Source organism: Lactuca virosa, chromosome 8, assembly GCF_052849685.1.
Source record: "Lactuca virosa cultivar CGN04683 chromosome 8, Lactuca_virosa_CGN04683_v6, whole genome shotgun sequence".
Taxonomy (NCBI): domain Eukaryota; kingdom Viridiplantae; phylum Streptophyta; class Magnoliopsida; order Asterales; family Asteraceae; genus Lactuca; species Lactuca virosa.
The window spans coordinates 6642065-6663047 of record NC_136433.1 but is presented as its reverse complement, the minus strand read 5'-3'; the positions used below and the strand labels follow the sequence as shown (position 1 = coordinate 6663047).

Sequence of the window (20983 nt, the reverse complement as noted above, 5' to 3'; positions counted from 1 at the left end):
ACACACCTCAAAGACTCTCCAAGGTGAAGAGTTTGGCCTTCATTTGCTAGTTGGACTTGGCATTGGCCTTGAAACACCCGAAAATCGACATTTTGAGCATGAATGAAGAGTGTACGGCCGCACACCCCTATGTACGGCCGCACACTCCCATGTACGACCACACACGCCCTCTATACGGCCGCACACTCCTGTGTGCAACCGCACACACATGCTGACCGCACACCCTGGTCGCACACACACTCTTTTGGCCGTACACCTCCCTCGTTTGATCATATAGGGTCCTGACAAACATTTCCAAGTCTTTAGGGTGGTTTCCCGTCATGTTTAGTCATGAAACACCCAAAATTCTAACACACATATGTGTTATCACATGTTAATAGGATCCACTTGCGTACGAAACACCGGTTGACACCCAGCATTCGTAACCGATCATACACCCAGATCCTACGTCAAACTGTGAGTTCATACCCCTACGCTTTTCAGAGTTTTTCATGTTTTCAGGGGGGAATACAAGCAAAAGTACAAGGAAACTTGTACTCAAAATATATTATTTTGTTTAAGATAATTATACTTTCAGCATGTTTTTAACACGAAAAACAGTTTTAACAACCGATTAAGAAATCAACTCGTATAAACAATTTTCAAAACTAGAACAATGAACTTGTGAATCATGTAGTAAAATGTATTATTTTATAAAGGATTCATGCAAATCATAAACATGATTTTCAGTATTATTACTTGTAAATTTGTTAGTCTAAGTTGGAGACACGTCCTTGGTGACACTTCCAAGAAATCAGAGTGTAGGACTAGCACTTATGACCAGAATCTCTTGTAGGGAGAGCGTGACTGTTGTGTATAGATCTATACGGGACTGACTATCCCGCACCTCGCTGCTAGCTACAGTGGGACCGGCAGGTCTACGGGTGACAAAGTCATAAAGGATATTGGCCCCCATACGTGCCATATCAAGTTAATGCATGGTTATAAAACTCACAATCTAGATAGCAGAGATTTACTTTTGTAATAATGAATCAAGTGAACTAACCTCAAAGTAATAACCGATAGATTACTGGAGGGTATTAATAATAATATCTTCAGGACTTAGTTCATCACGGTTTTCTTTTATTTAGTTTTTAAGACTAATATACCTCTCTGGGTGTAACCAGGGTTTTTAAAAGAACACTGCTTTTATCGACACGCGTATGGTAGATACTTGCAAACCTCAGTTTTAAAACGGATAATCAACCATCAACCTTTAGGGAAAATATAGGATTTTCCCGGGATAAACCGGCTATTCAAAACGGATTGTTCATCATGTAACCAACGGATATTCATATTCCTTCCACGACACCTTGAATTGTTCATACATTGTATGAATCCGGAAGTCATGGAAGGGATGGGTTTTCAAACACGCTTTTCATAAGAAAATATAGGATTTTCTTGAGGAACACTTTTCAAAAGGATTTCAAGAAACATTTTCCACCAAAACCAAATGCTTATGAACTCACCAGCTTTATGCTGATATTCTTTCAAAACTGCTTGTATTCTCAGGGAATCAGTAGACAAGTACTTCTTGGATTAGAGGAGCCGGAGCAATAAGATTCATGTTTTTTATATTTTACATACTTTTGAAGTATTTAAAACAAGTTTCAAACCGATGTAAACACTTTTCATATTTGTATTCAGTGTTTGGTTGTGTTTACTATGCTTGCTATACAAATGTTGTGATACTACGCATGACGTCCTCCACCCCGGAACGTTTCCGCCATCACGGTTTCGGGGTGTGACAGATTGGTATCAGAGCCAGGTTTATAGTGAACTAAGTATACCGAACCTTACATGGTATACAACTATAAACATTAAGGGGCCTAAGTGCTCTAAACTAAAAGTATACTTTAAAAAATATAAGTATTTTTATAGCAAAGTATACAAGTATACCCGAGTACCAGAATCCGTGTCATAAGTAGAACAAAATAAAAGTATTTGGATGTTGGGCATCGCGGTTAAACCTGGGCAGTTATGTAATCATGTCTAGGATCAATATAGCCTGATCAACTATATTCATTCGAGACATGACCAACATGTGCTTGGGAGTGACTATGGTGTTACAGCAAGTCTAAAACTTACCTAGATACTAGAGGAGTTCTAGAGCCAAACATAAGGATTAAAATACTATAGGAGTATTTTAGGATGCTATAACGACTAAGCCGAAAACTTACCCAAGGATCTATCCTTCAAGAATCAATCATGTAGCTATAATACATTGGAAGTATTATTAGATTCGATGTCTATTAACTATTCATTACCATCACCTCGCGTAGATAGCATGGCTGGATTCCATCTCCCTGGCGACCCGTAATTTCCCAACCAAGGAGATGGCGAATGAATCGAAACAGAGCCAGAAGGAAACCCTGAAATCCCCTTCGACGATGGCATTGCCGAACCATTTCCTGAAGAGACTGACTCGGAACCCGAAGTCGAGAACCTACCCCAAGTGACCCCAATAATCCTAACCCTCAAGTTGGATTCCAAGGTCCAACGCCCATGTGGGTCGGGGACTTGAATAGGTGGAGCCATGAGCAAGGCCAACCCCTCCCATACAACGGTAACCGCAACTTCTACAATCTGGATGGAGGAGGTCCTGCAGACAGGGCCATTCCAATCCTGAGACGCCGAGTGACTTGCAATATGGAGCTAGGTGTGGCAACCCTTCAGCGAACTATGGAACTTGAGGCAAACTCGGATGCCAACACAAACCACATTCGTAATCTTGAAGTTGCTCACGGGAGAACTATGAGGGACAACGAAGCACTGTAGCGAGAGTTAGCTACAACCCGAGCCAAGGTCGTAGAGCTCCGAGCACGCCAATCAGTATACGAGAGCCGCCTGCTTGACATGGAGCGCCAGCTGGCTAACTTAAGGTTCCGCCCGAGGAGTGCCCGTCGCCAGTAGGAAATATTTTACTTGTCCGTCCTCTTGGTTTAAAGAATAGCTTTCCTATTTATGTTCTAAGTAGCTCCTTTCTCTGTAGACATTCTTGTCTTGCAGTATTCACTAGTTCTTTATGTTGTCAAATTGTTCCTCTATTGGTATGTTGTAGACCTACTCCTAGGTCAAAATTTCCAAACTCTGTGTAATCTTAATATCGACAATGGTGGCAACTATTATATTTTAGTCAAAGATTATCATTGTCAAAAGTATACCTTGGAGCGGTAGCATTCAAATTGAACAACTTTATCAAGGTCCCATCACTGTTTTGTCCTCAAAACATGAATCATAAGATGTACTTAGACAATTATTCCTTTTCCCCATCAATTTCATATCAGTCTCCATGAAAAGCTTCAATGTCCTAATCGGCATAGGACGGATGAGTCTCCCATCGTGCCGATGTCCTTTGCTTCGAGAAAGCGATTCGCCTCAATCTTCCTTCTGACGGAGTCCCCACTGGTTTCAGTGATAAGTCTGTTCGAACCTTAGTATCATTTCATGCGTCGAAGCCTAGGAGCATCTACGGAAGGAATGTTATGCATTTCTGGCTCATGTTGTCAATGAGACGCAAGAAGTTAAAGACCTCGAGAGCATCTTCGAAGTCTGCAACTTTCCCGATGTCTTCCCCAAAGACATTCCAGGGATTTCTTCCGAGTGCCAAGTTGAATCCTGTATCGACTTGATCCTCTGAACTACCCTTATAGCCAAATCTCCATATTGTCAAGAGCCGACGAAAATGTGAGAGTTACTCAGCCAGCCCAAGGAGCTGAGCAACCAGGAGTTCGTAAACTTATTTTATATGAACTCTGTTGTGTTCAGATCTTTTCTATTCTTGCTAAGACCACATCATGGGGATGTGGGTCGAATCAATGAGAGTCAGATAAGCAAAACGGGAAACCTCAAGGCATAGATAAGCATTTAGTATACATCCAGAGGCAACCATTATTGCTCACAAGCTTCTTTTCTTGACATGTAGCAGATCATGCCTCCAAAGAAACGTAACCGACCCACCGGTAAGACCCCAATCCTTCAGATGGATTCAGCTACGTTCCAAGTTACTGTCACAAGAGCCGTAGCAGCCGCCCTGGCTGTTCTTAATGCTAACAACACAAATGTGGGTGGATGTGTTAATGGCAGTCCAAACCTTGGTGTTAACCAACCTCAACAACAAGTGCCTACTGGAAAGGACACCCTTGATCCCCAACCTAACATCCCGAAGCGAAAGTTCGAAGGAAGTTGTTCAACCCAAGGACATACTGAAAGGCAACGAATTGGGACAGTCAATACCCCAGTCAGCCCCTTTGTTTCAACCCCAACCGTATCTTACTTCGGAAACCTCCCGCACTGCAGCAAATGCAACTACCATCATTATGGAGTCTGTCGAGTGCTGCATTGCACCAGATGCAACAGGAAGGGGCACACCTCCAGCAGATGTAGGACCCTAGTCGAGTTCGTCACTCTGAATGCCAATGTTGGGGCTAGCCCAACCTGTTACCTCTGTGGTAGTGTAGGACATTTCAAAAGAAATTGTCCAAGGGCTAAGAATGGCAAGGAAGCTCACTTCGCGAAGACCCCGACTCAACACATTTCTCCTATTACCGATGCTAACACAATTCAAGTGTGTTGTGCATGTGGTGAAATGGGATATTTCAAAAGGGACTGCCCAACAGAGAAGAACGATGAGGAGACCGGAGGAGTCTGACCTCAGAAGATGGGAAACATCAAAGAACCCTACAATGTTTTGGGTACGTTCTCAAAAACCTCAATAATTATTCATAATCGTGATTTCTTTCCCGTCCAAATTAAATCACAACTTACATTTAAAAGTTGACGCCCTAATGGGTAAATTACGGCAGCCTAGTGTATACATTGGAGTCAGTTGTGTTTATACATGGTTTGTGTACACCAAACGATCATAGAGGGATCTAGTAAGAACCAATCCATCAAGAGTTCATAGTTTCAAAACTTCCGGACCCTCGCATTAGTAGTAGTACCCACCAAGTCCAATATCAAACGCAGAAAACACCAGAGACGTTCATCTAGGGATACCAATGTGCTAGCAAAACGACCCTTCCAACCTAACTTAACACACGATTCTACGACGACATCTCGCCTAGTCCGACCGAGTCTATGTCATATCAAACCCTTTTGTCTTAAATCATTCGATCGCGAAACTCCCGTCGCTCGTGACGACAAACTAGATGCGAACATCGAAAAATTCATGTCTCTTCGAAACCCGAAAGTATTCATACGAAGAGTATCATCCACAAAGAGAAGGACAAAGTAAGGAAATCATCCGAGAGACGACAGAAAAGATCGTGCGAAAGGGCTACGCCGATGAGAGACAAAAACCCTTGAAGTTCTAGATTGGTGGACGTGTCCTTTTGCAGGTCACACCCTGGAAAAGCCCGATACGCTCCGCAAGGCGTTGAAAGCTAAAATCAGGATACGTTGGACCGTCCAAGATCCTTGCTAGGATCAGTCCCGTAGCGTACAAACTCTAGTTGCCACGAGAGCTCAGCAACATCCATCATGTCTTCCGCGTGTCGAACCTAAAGAAGTGTCCGTCCGATGAGACACTTGTGATTCCTCTCGACGAGATCGAATTAGGCGAGGGTCTACACTTCGTGGAAGAACCTGTCGAAATCATGGACCGAGAAGTCAAACGTACGAAACAGAGCCGCATCCCGATAGTGGAGGTCCGCTGGAATGCCAAGCGGGGTCCTGATTTCACTTGGGAGCGCGAGGATTCAAGGAAACAGAGGTATCCCCATCATTTCCAAGTCCACGAGTACATCTTTATTCTTGAATTTCGGGACGAAATTCCCTCTAACGGGGGGATAATGTGACAACCCGAAACTTCTATCAAGGATAAACTCGACTCCGTCACCTTTTATCACCGTTAAGGGTCCGTTGAAGTGTTCTAAGCTTGCATTTGACCAAGGTTGAGTTTAGGAATGAGTCAGCACGTCCCATAGTGAGAAAACCGGGCCATACACCCTCTTGGAAGGTGTGTACGACCGCACACATGAGTGTACGGTCGCACACATGAGTGTACGGCCGCACACCCATCCTCCAGCCGCACACTCATCCCTATTTATATAGGGTGACCCCTTCACTCATTCCTTTCATTTGGCTGCACTCTAATTTCTCTCTCTACTTTCTCTCTTTAAAAACTTCATCCAAGAACACTCTAAAGGCCTCAAGAACGTGAATTTATCCATCATTCAGCTTGTTATAGTGGTAAGACACCTTGATCTAAGCTTAAAACTCATCATGTTCTTCGTGTTCTTCATCACTTGAAGGTGTACGGCCGCACACCTTCATAAGGTGGCCGTACACACCTCAAAGACTCTCCAAGGTGAAGAGTTTGGCCTTCATTTGCTAGTTGGACTTGGGATTGGCCTTGAAACACCCGAAAATCGACATTTTGAGCATGAATGAAGAGTGTACGGCCGCACACCCCTATGTACGGCCGCACACTCCCATGTACGACTGCACACGCCCTCTGTACGGCCGCACACTCCTGTGTGCAACCGCACACACATGCTGACCGCACACCCTGGTCGCACACACACTCTTTTGGCCGTATACCTCCCTCATTTGATCATATAGGGTCCTGACAAACATTTCCAAGTCTTTAGGGTGGTTTCCCGTCATGTTTAGTCATGAAACACCCAAAATTCTAACACACATATGTGTTATCACATGTTAATAGGATCCACTTGCGTACGAAACACCGGTTGACACCCAGCATTCGTAACCGATCATACACCCAGATCCTACGTCAAACTGTGAGTTCATACCCCTATGCTTTTCAGAGTTTTTCATGTTTTCAGGGGGGGAATACAAGCAAAAGTACAAGGAAACTTGTACTCAAAATATATTATTTTGTTTAAGATAATTATACTTTCAGCATGTTTTTAACACGAAAAACAGTTTTAACAACCGATTAAGAAATCAACTCGTATAAACAATTTTCAAAACTAGAACAATGAACTTGTGAATCATGTAGTAAAATGTATTATTTTATAAAGGATTCATGCAAATCATAAACAGGATTTTCAGTATTATTACTTGTAAATTTGTTAGTCTAAGTTGGAGACACGTCCTTGGTGACACTTCCAAGAAATCAGAGTGTAGGACTAGCACTTATGACCAGAATCTCTTGTAGGGAGAGCGTGACTGTTGTGTATAGATCTATACGGGACTGACTATCCCGCACCTCGCTGCTAGCTACAGTGGGACCGGCAGGTCTACGGGTGACAAAGTCATAAAGGATACTGGCCCCCATACGTGCCATATCAAGTTAATGCATGGTTATAAAACTCACAATCTAGATAGCAGAGATTTACTTTTGTAATAATGAATCAAGTGAACTAACCTCAAAGTAATAACCGATAGATTACTGGAGGGTATTAATAATAATATCTTTAGGACTTAGTTCATCACGGTTTTCTTTTATTTAGTTTTTAAGACTAATATACCTCTCTGGGTGTAACCAGGGTTTTTAAAAGAACACTGCTTTTATCGACACGCGTATGGTAGATACTTGCAAACCTCAGTTTTAAAACGGATAATCAACCATCAACCTTTAGGGAAAATATAGGATTTTCCCGGGATAAACCGGCTATTCAAAACGGATTGTTCATCATGTAACCAACGGATATTCATATTCCTTCCACGACACCTTGAATTGTTCATACATTGTATGAATCCGGAAGTCATGGAAGGGATGAGTTTTCAAACACGCTTTTCATAAGAAAATATAGGATTTTCTTGAGGAACACTTTTCAAAAGGATTTCAAGAAACATTTTCCACCAAAACCAAATGCTTATGAACTCACCAGCTTTATGCTGATATTCTTTCAAAACTGCTTGTATTCTCAGGGAATCAGTAGACATGTACTTTTTGGATTAGAGGAGCCGGAGCAATAAGATTCATGTTTTCTATATTTTACATACTTTTGAAGTATTTAAAACAAGTTTCAAACCGATGTAAACACTTTTCATATTTGTATTCAGTGTTTGGTTGTGTTTACTATGCTTGCTATACAAATGTTGTGATACTACGCATGACGTTCTCCACCCCGGAACGTTTCCGCCATCACGGTTTCGGGGTATGACAGATGAAGATGATGAGGTCGATGACGAGGATGATGATTCCGAGTGACGTATTTTGTTTTTTTTTTAAAATTAGGTTATTAATTATGTTTTCTATGTTGTGGTTTGTGTACTGAAAAATGGAGAATCGGATAAGTTATTCACAGACCAAACTAACGTCTTAATATTCCACTAATCCATTATATGGAGACGGAGAGTCACTTGGGAATTGTCATTTAGACTCCTAGAAAATATAATTCAACAAAGAAATTTGTTGGTTTTGATTAAAATCAAAGGAAATGGATGTAAAAGAACATGTTGACGATATAAGGTCTTAAAATTTTAAAAAATAAAAAAATAAAAACTTTGAAATAGGTCCAATTCAACTGCACATGTTTGCTAACGTGGTTTATTCTAGAAAGAAGAGAAAGGCTCTATCAAAAACCTATTACTTACCGACAATTTTTATGTTTATTGATTAAATTAATCTTTAACGGGGATGGGTAGTTTAGTAATATCATATGATATTTTGAATTTTAGATAGGTATTTCAAAATTAAAATATGAGTTTGGATATAGATGTAAATTTTATAAAAATATAAAAGTAGTATTTTAAATTTGTAAAAATATAAGGAACACGCCATCTACCTCTTCTAATAAACAAAATCAATTTTTGACATATGTTAATTTTTCAAAAGCCATATTGCCATGTGTCATTTTTCTGTATTCCTATTTTCTTATTATTCTACTTAAACCAAAAAATCTGTTTCAAATTTTATTTTGGTAACTATATTTGCCTAAAATCAAGGACTTTCCGAATTGTAGCCTATAAATAAGTTGGTTGCATATTTTCTTGATAATACAAATCTCCAAAAATCAGTAATAAACCAAGAATGAAATCTCATGCAAATATAAAATCAATGACTTTCCGAATTTTGGATGAGATTTCAAAAGTAAGTATTTTAGAGTCAAACATGGTTTATTTTTATTTTTTATGCACGGTGCCTTATAAGTTTAAAAAATATGGGCTTTAGTTATACCTAATAATAAAGAATAATTTATGTTTGATAAAAGAAAAATAAATTTTAATTTATGTAAGTGTTTAACAATTAGTCTAATGTGTATGAAGTGCCCTCAAACTTTGAAAATATATTATTAATTTCAAAATTGTTTTAGTTGTCACCGTGGTTATAACCTAATAATTTAATAAAGTAAATCATCGCATGTGATGTCGACGGAACTTCTAATGAGCCCAAATTAAGAGTAATAAGATAAAGCCAATTAGGGCCCAATAAAATAAGCCCAGAATACTCCATTAAAAATTAGTTCTTTCTTTTCTAACGGCGTAACCTTTCCACTTCCACAAACAAAATGAAGAAATTTGGCAGCTTTTCGTTTCTAATCAACCGGCGATGCTCCACCACCGCCACAACCTATTTCAGACGGCTATCAACCAAGGCATCAGATGGTCGAGACGAATGGAACGATGCTTGGGAAACAGCGTGGCTCCCTGAAGATTTATCCGCGAAAAACCGAGCATGGGAAGCAGACGTCAATTTCTCTATTGCCGATACACCAGAGGCTCTCGATCCAGATACGAAGGCGTTCGTTGAAGACATGAGTGATAATTGGGAGCAGAGGAGGAAAAAGGCCGGGAGTAAAAGCAAGCGACAGGAAGAAGAAGAAAGGCTGCTGAAGATGAAAGAAGAAGGAAAATCATTGTATAGTTTGGAGAATGTGAAAATGGATTATAGGGTTATGAAACAAAGGGTTCATGCTGGTTTATGGGTTAAAGAGATTGAGAAAATGGAAGAGGCCAAATTGGGTGATTCCGGTGGTGGCGCTGGTGATGATCTCGATAGATTCCTTGACAGCGCTTCTGAGTACTCTCTCCCTCTCTCTTTCTCTAGATTGAATTTAGTTACAGGTGCTAGGGTTTTGTTTCTCGTGATTATTGCTTGTTTTAGAATCAGAATTTGTCAACAATCCATGTCAAAATTAAGACTCGTAATCCGTATGAAGCCATCGAATATAAAACATACATCATCTTTTTGCAGGATTTTCGACTCAAAACCTACAGATTCTTCCGATTTGAAGAACAAGCCAGATGGATGGGAAACAACATCAAAGGCACAAGATGGGAACATCTGGGAAATGACCCAAAGAGAAGAAGACATTCTTCTTCAAGAGTATGAACGTCGAATTGCCTTCAGCAAATTCCAGGTTTCCCCCTCGTTTGATTTATTAATTTGGCTAAATAATGGCGAGTTTTTTTTTTTTTTTATTGTGTTGTTGTGGGGAGTATGCAGATCGCTAGCTTTATAAAACAACACATATTCAGTAGAAGGAGACCGATTGATGGATGGAAGTACATGATTGAAGAATTAGGGCCGAATGCAAGAAGAGGGAAGGGAAGTGTTACAAGATTACCTAGTCTTGCTGATGCCTCCACTCAACCATTTAAAGAGGAGAAGATCCCAATCAGTACTGGTGTTCCGACTAGGGGAAGATAGGCCAGGTGGCACTTGAGAGTCCTTGTCATTTAGAGCATCCACAATGGTATATATAACTTTTCATCAACTTATTTGTAGGATTTATTTATTTTATATTATTATCTTTGTATATGTTTGGTTATATTACCGTTGGTTGAATATCTATGTGCCACCAAAATGAAATGATTGAAAAACTTGTAAATTTGCAAGCTATGTTGAAAAAGGGGAGAAAGTTTTTTCATTGCTTTTTCTATTGTCAAAATGGTAATGGAACTCTTCTCTAAGAAAACAAAATGAATTTGTCTATCGATGTATAATGGGTCGATTCTTGTTTCGTTAATTATTATTTGTAAGGTGGTATAATACATACATTTTTTTAAGTACAACAGTTATTCTTTTGATTCTTGAAGGGTGTTTTTTACTCTGTATCAATAAGTTTTCTAAAAAGGGATTATGAATCATTTCATAAAAGATGACTACTATAGTTCTATTCAGATTCTTTTTCTTGGTAATACTTGGATATACTTTTCAATCTTACTGGTTATTGGTGGCATTTTATGAATGAATAATTGTCCACTAATGGCGGAATCCAAACTAGACGTGTAATGAAAGATCAAGAACATGAGTTTTTCAAGAAAGATTAATTAACCAATCAGGAAGGATTTAATCTCTGTTCGTTTCCTTTTATAAGAGTAAAATGCAGGAAATTTTAACATGCTTCCATTTATTTGTTACTTTCATCTATTTCTATTATGCAATTGTACTTTAAGTGTTAAGGCCCCGTTCGGTTCCGGTTATCCAGGGATAACTAAGTATTCAAACCAAAACTGACCCGTTGATATCCGGTTTTTGGGTATCGGTTTTTTTCAGTTTTGGTTTTTTTCGGTTTTGCGGTTTTTTTGCACACCCTACAAGTACATGGTGTTCTTCATACAAGACATTAACATGACACAAACACAAAGTCAAATCCGTCCCAGTTTAGTTTGGTGTTCTAATTCTTTTTTCACATGCATCCACAGTCCCCTTAATCAAAGAATACACAATTGCCCATCGCATATATATTGGGTACTTCGAAGATCTTATTACTTGGTGACATAGGTTATAGGTTATATATAGTAAGATATTCATATAGTTCCAACGCTTCTTGCCTGGTTTTATGTTTTTCTTACTTATACAGTTATACATGCATATTAAACGGCTAAAAGTAGCAGATTCGTAGAGTGGCTTGGGTACATGAATGAAAACATATGAAATATATGTGGTGGTGGTCTATTGACTATTGAGTGCTTTCATACTTATACCACCATGTTCGTATTTGGATTTAACAGCTGCTAGATTCACTTGAAAAATAAACAAAGGAAAACAGAGGTAAATTAAACCACGAACAAGGTTAAAATTAAAGCAAAGAATAGCATCAGCATACGTATGTACATATTAGAATGGAATACAAGTACATATATACGAGATTCATATGCAACTAATTAATTAATACGGAAGTATTGTTTCGAAACAGTTGACGCCATCCAACTCCGGGGCGAACCGGGGCCTGATCTGCAGTTTTGGTGAATTCTTGATGTCCGGCGATGGCGTCGACGGATTATGATTATGATGGCCATCCTTGGAATCTTTTTGAGTGTTGGTGACCGGAAGCTTTTGTTCCATGGATTCAGCGCAGAAGGCGTCGATTGAACTGAAAATTGACATAAGCATGATGATTGTTATTTGTTAATGATGATGATTTAGTTGAGGGAGAAGAGACGATGGGTATAAATACGAAATAGGGGTAGGGATTAGGGAAGGAGGAAGATGTGGAACAATCGAGAAGAAAGGAACAGGTGAAACAACGTGTTGTGTGTGTTGCTTCCGTAAATGGGAGAAGCATCTAAAGTATTCCAGAGTGTAGTGTTGAGCTGGTTAAAGAATATGAAATCTTCCACCTTCCAAGTTCCAAGGTATCGCCACATTTCGCCACATATGACATATCCAAAACAAATCGCTTTTTTATCTTTTTCTTTTTTATTCTCCAAAATCACTTCCGCCGGTGATTGTTTTGTCAATGATATAAAATTTATTATTTTTTATCACGATTTGTTTACAATTTGGTGTGATAATAATTTTAATAAAAAAAAAACTTGAATTTGCAATGACCAAATCAATAGTTAGAATGGAAAACAAACCTCCAAAAATTCACAATTTGCCAAAGCTCACCATTGAGATTTATCAATGACAAAAAAACTAGTCAAAGGGGTCGTGTTTGCCACCGGCAAACTAATCCACATCAGCATGCACCGGCAAAAACTTCATGACACCGTGCAACCTTATAGATTTTATCATATTTACATGTGTTAAAAGGTTTAAGGATCTTATCCACGTAAGATAATGTAAAATATATGTTTGTATATGACTAATTTATTGCTATACAAGGGCGGCTCAACCGGTTTGGGGGCTCTAAGCGAACCTAAATTTTGGGGCTCTTTGTACTCACCTTATACTGTATTAAAAGTTGTACTAGTAACTTTGTAATCTTCTTGACTCTTCATTTGTACTCACCTTATGTTCATTTTTTTAAATATGTATTTCGAGTTAGTTAACCTTAAATCAAAATATTAGATACAATTAATGTACCTAGGTAATAAAATATTCAAACTTTGTTCTTAAGAATGTTTTCAATTTCACTTCATTACATGTCAATAGAAACATAATATTTCACATTTTAAAATACATTATGTTTTCACAAAAGAATGATGTTTGTGATTCAATTACCATATCCTTGACTGGTCGTGCTGGTGTTGTGAGCTCCAACTGAAATGAAACCTCAGATATTCATATAAGGTGTGATTGGATCAATAAAAAAAATAACAATATAACATGGAGGTCGATCAACCGAATTTGATTTTCTGCTACATAGCTGTTAATAATGAAGTTTGTGCTATTTACTCAAAAATTAAAGTTCTCATGCTGAACTTGAAACTTATTAGTGTCATTTAGTGGTTTGGCTAACACATCACCTAGTAAGTAATGAACGAGGCTTTAATCTGAACCTTATTTTAACAAATTTAATTCTTAATCAAAGGCAAAGCTAGTTTAACCCTCCGAAAACACTTCGTTTCAACATTTATCTGCTTGAATGAGAAGGAAGAAGGAAGAAGAACAAAATGAGTAAAAATCAAACTCACCTCCAAGAGAAGCAGTTGGACCAGAAATAGGATTCACAGCCCTACGTTTTACACAAAATCGATGTCATACAATTCTTCAGGAGAGAAGACACTCATTAATGGCAGAACGTTTCTCCAGAAATTTTGCACCTAAAATTAGAATTTCTCTACTTCAAATATCCAACATAAGCTTAATAGACTAATCGAGAAAGAAGCATCAACAATGGAGAATAAGAAGAAGAACATATTGTTTCAGACTTTCAGTTCTTGTCTTCTTGACAACCTACTTTTGATTTTTGAACAATCAATCAACAATGGAAAATCAGAGGAAGAAGAACAGCTTCAAGAATCGACTAATCAAGAATCGATCAAGATTCAATCGAGATTAGTTTCTGTAGTGAATCGAGAATCATGAGACGAAGAACAGTTGCTCAATCTTTGTGGCGTGCGCTGACGATGAAGGAAGAACTAACGAATCAGGATTTGCTGAATTAGGTTAATCGGGGGCCCTTAGAATTGGGGGCCCTAAGCAAGGGCTTAGTTCACTTAATGGTAAGGTCGACCCTGTTGCTATACGACCAATGGAGGCATTGAAAAGGGCCATGGCATTTAGGTTGGAGGGTGTGATTTTATTTTTATCATATTTTTTCCTCTGCCATGTGAGCGTCATGCCATCTAATTTTTACCATAAAATTAAGGTTTCTTACCACACACAAGGAGACAAGAAGTGGTACCGGTACCATAGCATGCATATTTATTATTTAAAAAATTTTAAACAATTTAATTTAATAAAAAAAACTTAAATTTCATGACTTAAAATAAAAGAAAACATAACATTAAAAAATCCCCTAAAAACTTAGAAATCAAAAATAACACCTGAAATTTAAAAACCTAAAAAAAATTTAAAAAAAACCTCACAACAAGCACTTAAAAAAAACTAATAGTTATAAGAGGTCGCAATAACATGCTCCCGGGTAACATTTACTTGTGTCTTGCATTGGTAATTTCTTGCCAAAAACCCTTTGTTTCATATGTTCTCTTTACAGAGCAATGTGCAAAAGTTTGTCAAGTCTTGTATTTAGACCCTTCATTTCGTCCCCAATCACTTTTAAGTCATCTGAATCTACCAATTTGTATTTGTCTTTTTGTTTTGCTTTGTCCACTCCTATTGGCCGGGAAGGTGTGTAACTTGAACGTTTTCATCATCGTGGTGGTCGATTCCAACACGAGCATTTGATGTAGTGTACTTAGATTCAGATGTTCTTGAGTGTTTTGAACCACTATCGATATGTTCGTCGGATGTCTTGGTCATTTTCCATTTTTTGTTATCTTTCACAAATTTTCCAAACTCAACAAATTTGAAAGCCTTCTTGTTATTTTGGTAGACTTTCAGAGCTTTCTTCAGAAGCGTATCATCACTTTCTCCACTTTGTCATTGACGTTGCATGTTGTTATACAAATCGTTAAACAACATGACTTCCTTATTTGTATTCCCCCATTTGGAATACACTTGGTCTATTGTACGATACTCTCCTAACTTCATTCATTTGTGGAACCTTTTTGTAACTTGCCTCAAAAAAATGGTCATGTTTTTGGTCTTTACCAACTTTCGGATCCTCGGAAACATCAACACGTGCATGTGCCAATGCCATCACTTCTATGGGTTCCTATGGTTTGCACACTGCCTTATCTTTTCTTTTATTAGGTGCTTGGGTGGGTTGCGTTTCTCGAACGAATTCGGGGTTCAGAATCGGATTGGAATTGAGTTTCTCGAACGAATTCGGATGGAGTTTGAGACACAAAATCGAAGGGATTAAATTTGGTGTCGGATTGGACTTGAGGTTGTGGTTGTGGGTATTGTTGTTGATATGGTTGCAGATAATACGGTAGCATATCGACATAGTGGTAAATGTGGGGCGAATAAATTGGTTGATCAAAAAAAGGAGTTGGGGTGTTTCGTGCGGGTGTTTTTTGGTTGTTTGGGTTGTTGGAAGAAAACCTTTTTTGAATTCTTGAGAGATAAAATATAAGGGTTATTGTCACTATAGCCCAACAACCTTTAGTATATTAGTTTAAATGGTCCCTCGTAACTATTTTTTGTATTTGAAGGGCACGAACATGTGTTTTACCTGCTAATAAAGGGATAGACCACATTTTAAGCAGGTTTTACCGGTTATAATAAGCTTATTTGGCTTTTTATTTTCCTTTTTAAAACCTTATGGCCCCACATTTTCCTTTGTTATACTTTTGTTGACTTCTCACTCCCTAAATGAAGAATGGCCACCGATAAAGTGATATTTATCTTCATAGTCGTCACTTCGTTGTGCTTCTTCATCGTATTCCCCCTCCTGCTACATTCCGGTGACTAGTACTGTGACAATAACCGCTTACTATCCTGACACACTCTCCGAAAACCATCGTCTAGTCTCCGACGATAGCAATATCCGAAGACCCACCGACAATGGCCGCATAAATCTTCCATAGAACCACGACCACTACCAGAAAGATCGCAAGCATAAACAATGTGGATTGTTTGAAGCAACCTGTTTGCTTTCTTCCGTCGGAATTGGTTTCGTCGGCGGTTATGGATTTGACGGAAGCGATGGTTTCTTATCGATCGAGGTTACTTTTCTCTCAGTCAACGTTTGTGAATTGGTGGTGATCGGCGATGAAGACACAGGAGTTTCAACATCAGCGGATTTTGATGGCAAAGGTAGTTAAATGGAACGATCTATCTCTGAATCAATCAAAATTCTTCTTAATCGAAATTGATTGGGTTGTCATCGTTCTTCTCAATTTTATTGATTTTCACGACATCGGAATTCTTTTGATTGACTCGTCGCCGATCCTCTCGATTTTTTGTTTATTTTGGATATTCTCGATTTTTGTCATCAAGTATAGGTGATGAACTTTGCGATTCGTTTGGGGTTTCTGATGTTGAATCGTTCCCATGAATCATCTTTTTCTATTCGATAATAATGCAATCGATGGCCTGATGACTTGATAGCTTCAAAAATTATCCAAGGAAAAGAAACCCCCCTTTCTAATCAATCCATGACTTGCTTTTACAAATGGTTAATGTTTTAGTGTTCATGAGTGATTATAGAGTCAGAGTTACACAAGGGATTTGTGCTGATGGCTTTTAGAGGTAGCGAGTAGTCAGCGTCATATGGTGAGCTGGTGTCCATCAGAGATTTAAATCCTGATGTAAACAAGAAACTAAGTGCTGTAGTTGTTGAGATTCTTAGCTCCAAACTCTCTCTGTTCCCAAATGATTCTTCCTAAAATTTTCGACTTAGAGGTAACCTATATGACTCCCACTTCTGTCTGTTTTCTTCATTAATATGTAATATGTTTTGATTGTTTGTTTTGATTTTGATTTGATAGATTTCAATTGCAGGAACGAATGTCTTCAAACTCAATCTCACGAGATGAACTGCAATAACATCAGGGGTTGTTTGGACCATTTTAGTTGACCAAATGCCACGTGGCATATAAAAATTGATGATTAGGAAGGGGTTCACCGGGTGACCCTCATATTTTTGATAATGACCTTTTAAAACGATAAAACACAAGTTCGTGCCCTTCAAATGCAAAAAATAGTTATGAGGGACCATTTAATATAAAGAGGTAGAAGAAAAACGATATACTAAAGAGGTAGAAGAAGTGTATTGAGGTGTGACAAGTTTGAATGTGAAATGTTTTATTTATAGGTAAAAAAGTTGAAATTTGAAAAGAAAAAAAAACGGTAACAATGGGTAATAAATGAGAGAGAGAGAGAGAGAGAGAGAGAGAGAGAGACTATGGCTAGTTTCTGCGAGCACAATTCGAACCATACACTTGGCAAGTGTGTGAGGTAACTAAGGTGGCGAACCGCATGGTCTACCACACCGACACCCACCAGCCTTAGGGGGTCAAGTGACAGAGCACCTTTCGGTGGTCCCAAATTAGGAAAAGGTGAAGGTGTAAAGCATCTAAACAAATTTTCAGACCACAATTGTAGTGGAAAACCCCGGACCAAAGTAGGAAATAGACAATGCCAAAGCCAAATTAGGCCGGTCATCTTCCATCTTGGAACCAACCATCAACTTAGGCTAACTGGTTGGAACTGAGCAAGTCAGTCAGCGGCTGACTATCCGAAACTAGCAATCAACTTTAAACCGACCTATTCAAAACATTGGGTCAATTTTACGGTTGGAGTTGACCATGTGGTGCTAGCTGATGGGGGTTAACTGGAACTCACATTAATCGTCTAGAACCATTGTAGTACTATGAATTCATCATCCTTGTCCATTGTGGGTAATTACTGATATATGTAAATATGTAATATACATTTTGTATTTAAGATCCGAGGGACCATTTACACGAATCCAATATTATTCTTTGATTGTGATTTGTGCCTAAAACTCGAAGTTGCCATCTCATATATTATTATGTGACAGATTCCGGGAAACTCGTGCATAGTGTCGAATACATTTTAAGGAAAATGAACATACACAATCCAGTCCAAGCTAAAATCTAACTCATTTCCCAACATATGTAGTCCAAGAGTAATTCAAATTTCTAACAATAAGCACCCTATTGATTATCACATACACCCTAAAAATCTAACCTATCTCCAACAAGCACACGATTTCTATGGACAATTCCTCGTTCATTAAAGACAGTTTTGCAAACAAGATCTTTGGCATTATCCGAAAAGAGCATTTTCATTCTTTTGTCGAACTATGTGCACCATATTATAAAATTTTGACTTGTTCTTGACCAAGTATATCCATTTACATCTTCTACTGTGATAATCAACATAGGTGAAGAGTTGGATCATGGTATCCCCTGAAATATTGAACGAAACTGGTGCAAGAAACTGCATTATATTCTAATTTCTAAGTAACAAATGTACAAAAAGAGACCAATTCGGGAGAATGCCACAGTGTCATCTTTGAGGGCCCGCTTGCCTGCCTATGGACCCAAACCTCTTGGCAATACCAAATATTACAGCTTTACTAAACAGACCACGATCCAAACTACATGCCACCATAACCACCCCACCAAATAGTAAGAGCTTTGGCACCTTCATCCCCACCACCTCCGCTACTTTGGTGGTGGTTTCTGCCATATCTGCTACTTCATCTTCTTCTTCCTCTTCCTCCTCAGATTCTAAAGAAGCCAAGTACTTTTCATCAATTTTGGTACTCATCTGTGCCATAACCACATGAAGCGATATTGTTTTTGAAAAAGCTCTTTCCTCTTGATATAATCGAAACCCTCGTTCAACTTTCCTAGCTGCTCCCCACATCCCTTGCCTCACTCCAAATTTTGCAATTTCCCAAGGGATCCCCATATCTTCATGATGAAAGAATGTCACCTCACACTTTGATTCCACTGTGTCATTAATTTAAACATATCCATGTGAGTCAATAATCGGTACAAAAACAAATCAACCACTTTTGCTATATGCATATGATTACCTGATTGAATAAACCAACTTGAATAATATAGATCAACACGCCTTGGTTTCTGCTTCCTTGGGACCCAAGGGATGGGCACTCCCTGGAACAAGAAAGTTAGGTCAAAACAAACAAAGAAGCTGTTGAATTATAGTATATGTTTATTTTGGTATACGTACCTTTGTAACACAGTAATATGATCTTTCAAGTTCCCATATGCGGCGACCAATTGTGTATTCTCTATCACTACAGAAAAAAGGGAACTGTGCATATAGCCATATGCATGTGAAAGAATTAGGAAATAAATATACAGGAGACAGAAGATGATGTAAATTAGAGAACTTGATTTACCTTGCGTATCCAATGTACTACGCTTGTTCCAGAATTAGGGAATTCTTCCAGGATTGCAGCATGTGAAAGCATAGCATCCCACTTGAGCCGAAGTTCATCGTCCCAAAAGAAATCCCTCATCAACTCTGGTGTCGCGTTTTCATACACAGTCTTACTGCAATATTGAGGAGGGCCAGTCTACAATGCCCACAAATTAGAAAGACAACTCAATTGTTTGGGGATTGAAAATGTGAAGGTGGATGAATCGTTGAATCAAGAAGAAAGAAGAAAGTACCTCGGGATCTCTTTGCCAGGCTTGATAGTGCATGCTAGGGGTTGAGCGATTCATCATATGCTTCCATTGTGGACCGCCGTCTTTCTTTTCCACGAGATGCCATAGATGTTTTAAATCTTCGTCTGTAAGAAGAAGATGGTTCTCGTCTTTTTTGACAATTGATGAACTACAGGAATGTCGAAAGATGCGTATTACATTTCTATAGTACATAAAGCAAACTATGGTGAATCTATGGTTTTAGATTGACAAAGAAACGACAACAAATCCTGAAACAATTCAACAACTACCTGCAATTGGGATTCCTACTCAAAAGCAATGTGGTGGGTCCTTCAACAACATTTCTATCCATGTTAACTGACGATGGATGTTGAAGGCTCTGGTTTGACTTTGACCCAAAGTCTTGATTCTTAAGAGTTGAGGGCATTAAACTCAGAGGAGGAGATGAAGATACTAAAGAATCGATTTCGCAATTGCCTAAGTTAGTCCATCTGGGTTTCCACGCCCAACCAATCATAACCCCAAGAAAGAAGGCAATCCCAACAGGACCCAGAATCATCAACATCTCTCTAACAATTTCCCCCAATGTGGGTCTCTTTAGTATCTCCCATAAAACTTCAACAACAAGCATAATTGGGGAGAGAAAACAAACGAAAAATAAAACAAACCCACAAAGGTTTAATCAGATTGAGATGGGTTTACGAAAAGGGTATTTGGAAATGAGAAAATGAAGCGGAGATTTTAGAGATTTTAGAGAAAAGGTCTTAGAAAGATGGGGAGGAAGATTTATAGGAGGCTTAGATTTAGGGCACAGTGGATAAGGATGAAAGAGATGACAAGCCACATAGGACCGCCAATGTCGTTGCTGGCTTGCTGCCGCAAATTCTAGCCATTGAAATATTGAATATGAATGAATGAGGGAGATACCTAGGTAGGGCGCGAGGCATATGACTTTGGTAAAGAATTATATCGACGCTAATTTTCGATAAAAATTATAATATATGTTTATTATTATTTTTTTTAAACGGCGATAAGAAAAACAAGCAAACAAACAACAGCACAATGCGAGGAGCATATTATTAGTTCATTGATTTTTTTTTTTATTATCATTTTTGTCATTTTTTATATTTATTTGGTATTATGAATATCCGCATAGTTTCACATGGTAGTCGAGCAT

At 38.5% G+C, this 20983-nt stretch overlaps 2 protein-coding genes across 2 annotated transcripts; one reads left to right on the top strand and one right to left on the bottom strand.

Annotated features, from left to right (window-relative positions):
• Positions 1-9437: 9437 nt before the first annotated feature.
• LOC145128916 (mucin-like protein) lies at positions 9438-10826 on the top strand. Its single transcript, XM_079063695.1, has 3 exons — positions 9438-9973; positions 10148-10313; positions 10400-10826. The coding sequence occupies exons 1-3, from the start codon at positions 9462-9464 to the stop codon at positions 10601-10603; spliced, it is 882 nt and encodes a 293-aa protein (XP_078919821.1). The 5' UTR covers positions 9438-9461; the 3' UTR covers positions 10604-10826.
• A 7650-nt stretch (positions 10827-18476) lies between these two features.
• LOC145134477 (uncharacterized) lies at positions 18477-20740 on the bottom strand. The gene is made up of 6 exons (XM_079069316.1): positions 20097-20740; positions 19810-19975; positions 19536-19712; positions 19364-19447; positions 19206-19287; positions 18477-19119 (listed from the first exon to the last, which is right to left on the bottom strand). The coding sequence occupies exons 1-6, from the start codon at positions 20435-20437 to the stop codon at positions 18671-18673; spliced, it is 1299 nt and encodes a 432-aa protein (XP_078925442.1). The 5' UTR covers positions 20438-20740; the 3' UTR covers positions 18477-18670.
• Between the last annotated feature and the right edge of the window lie 243 nt (positions 20741-20983).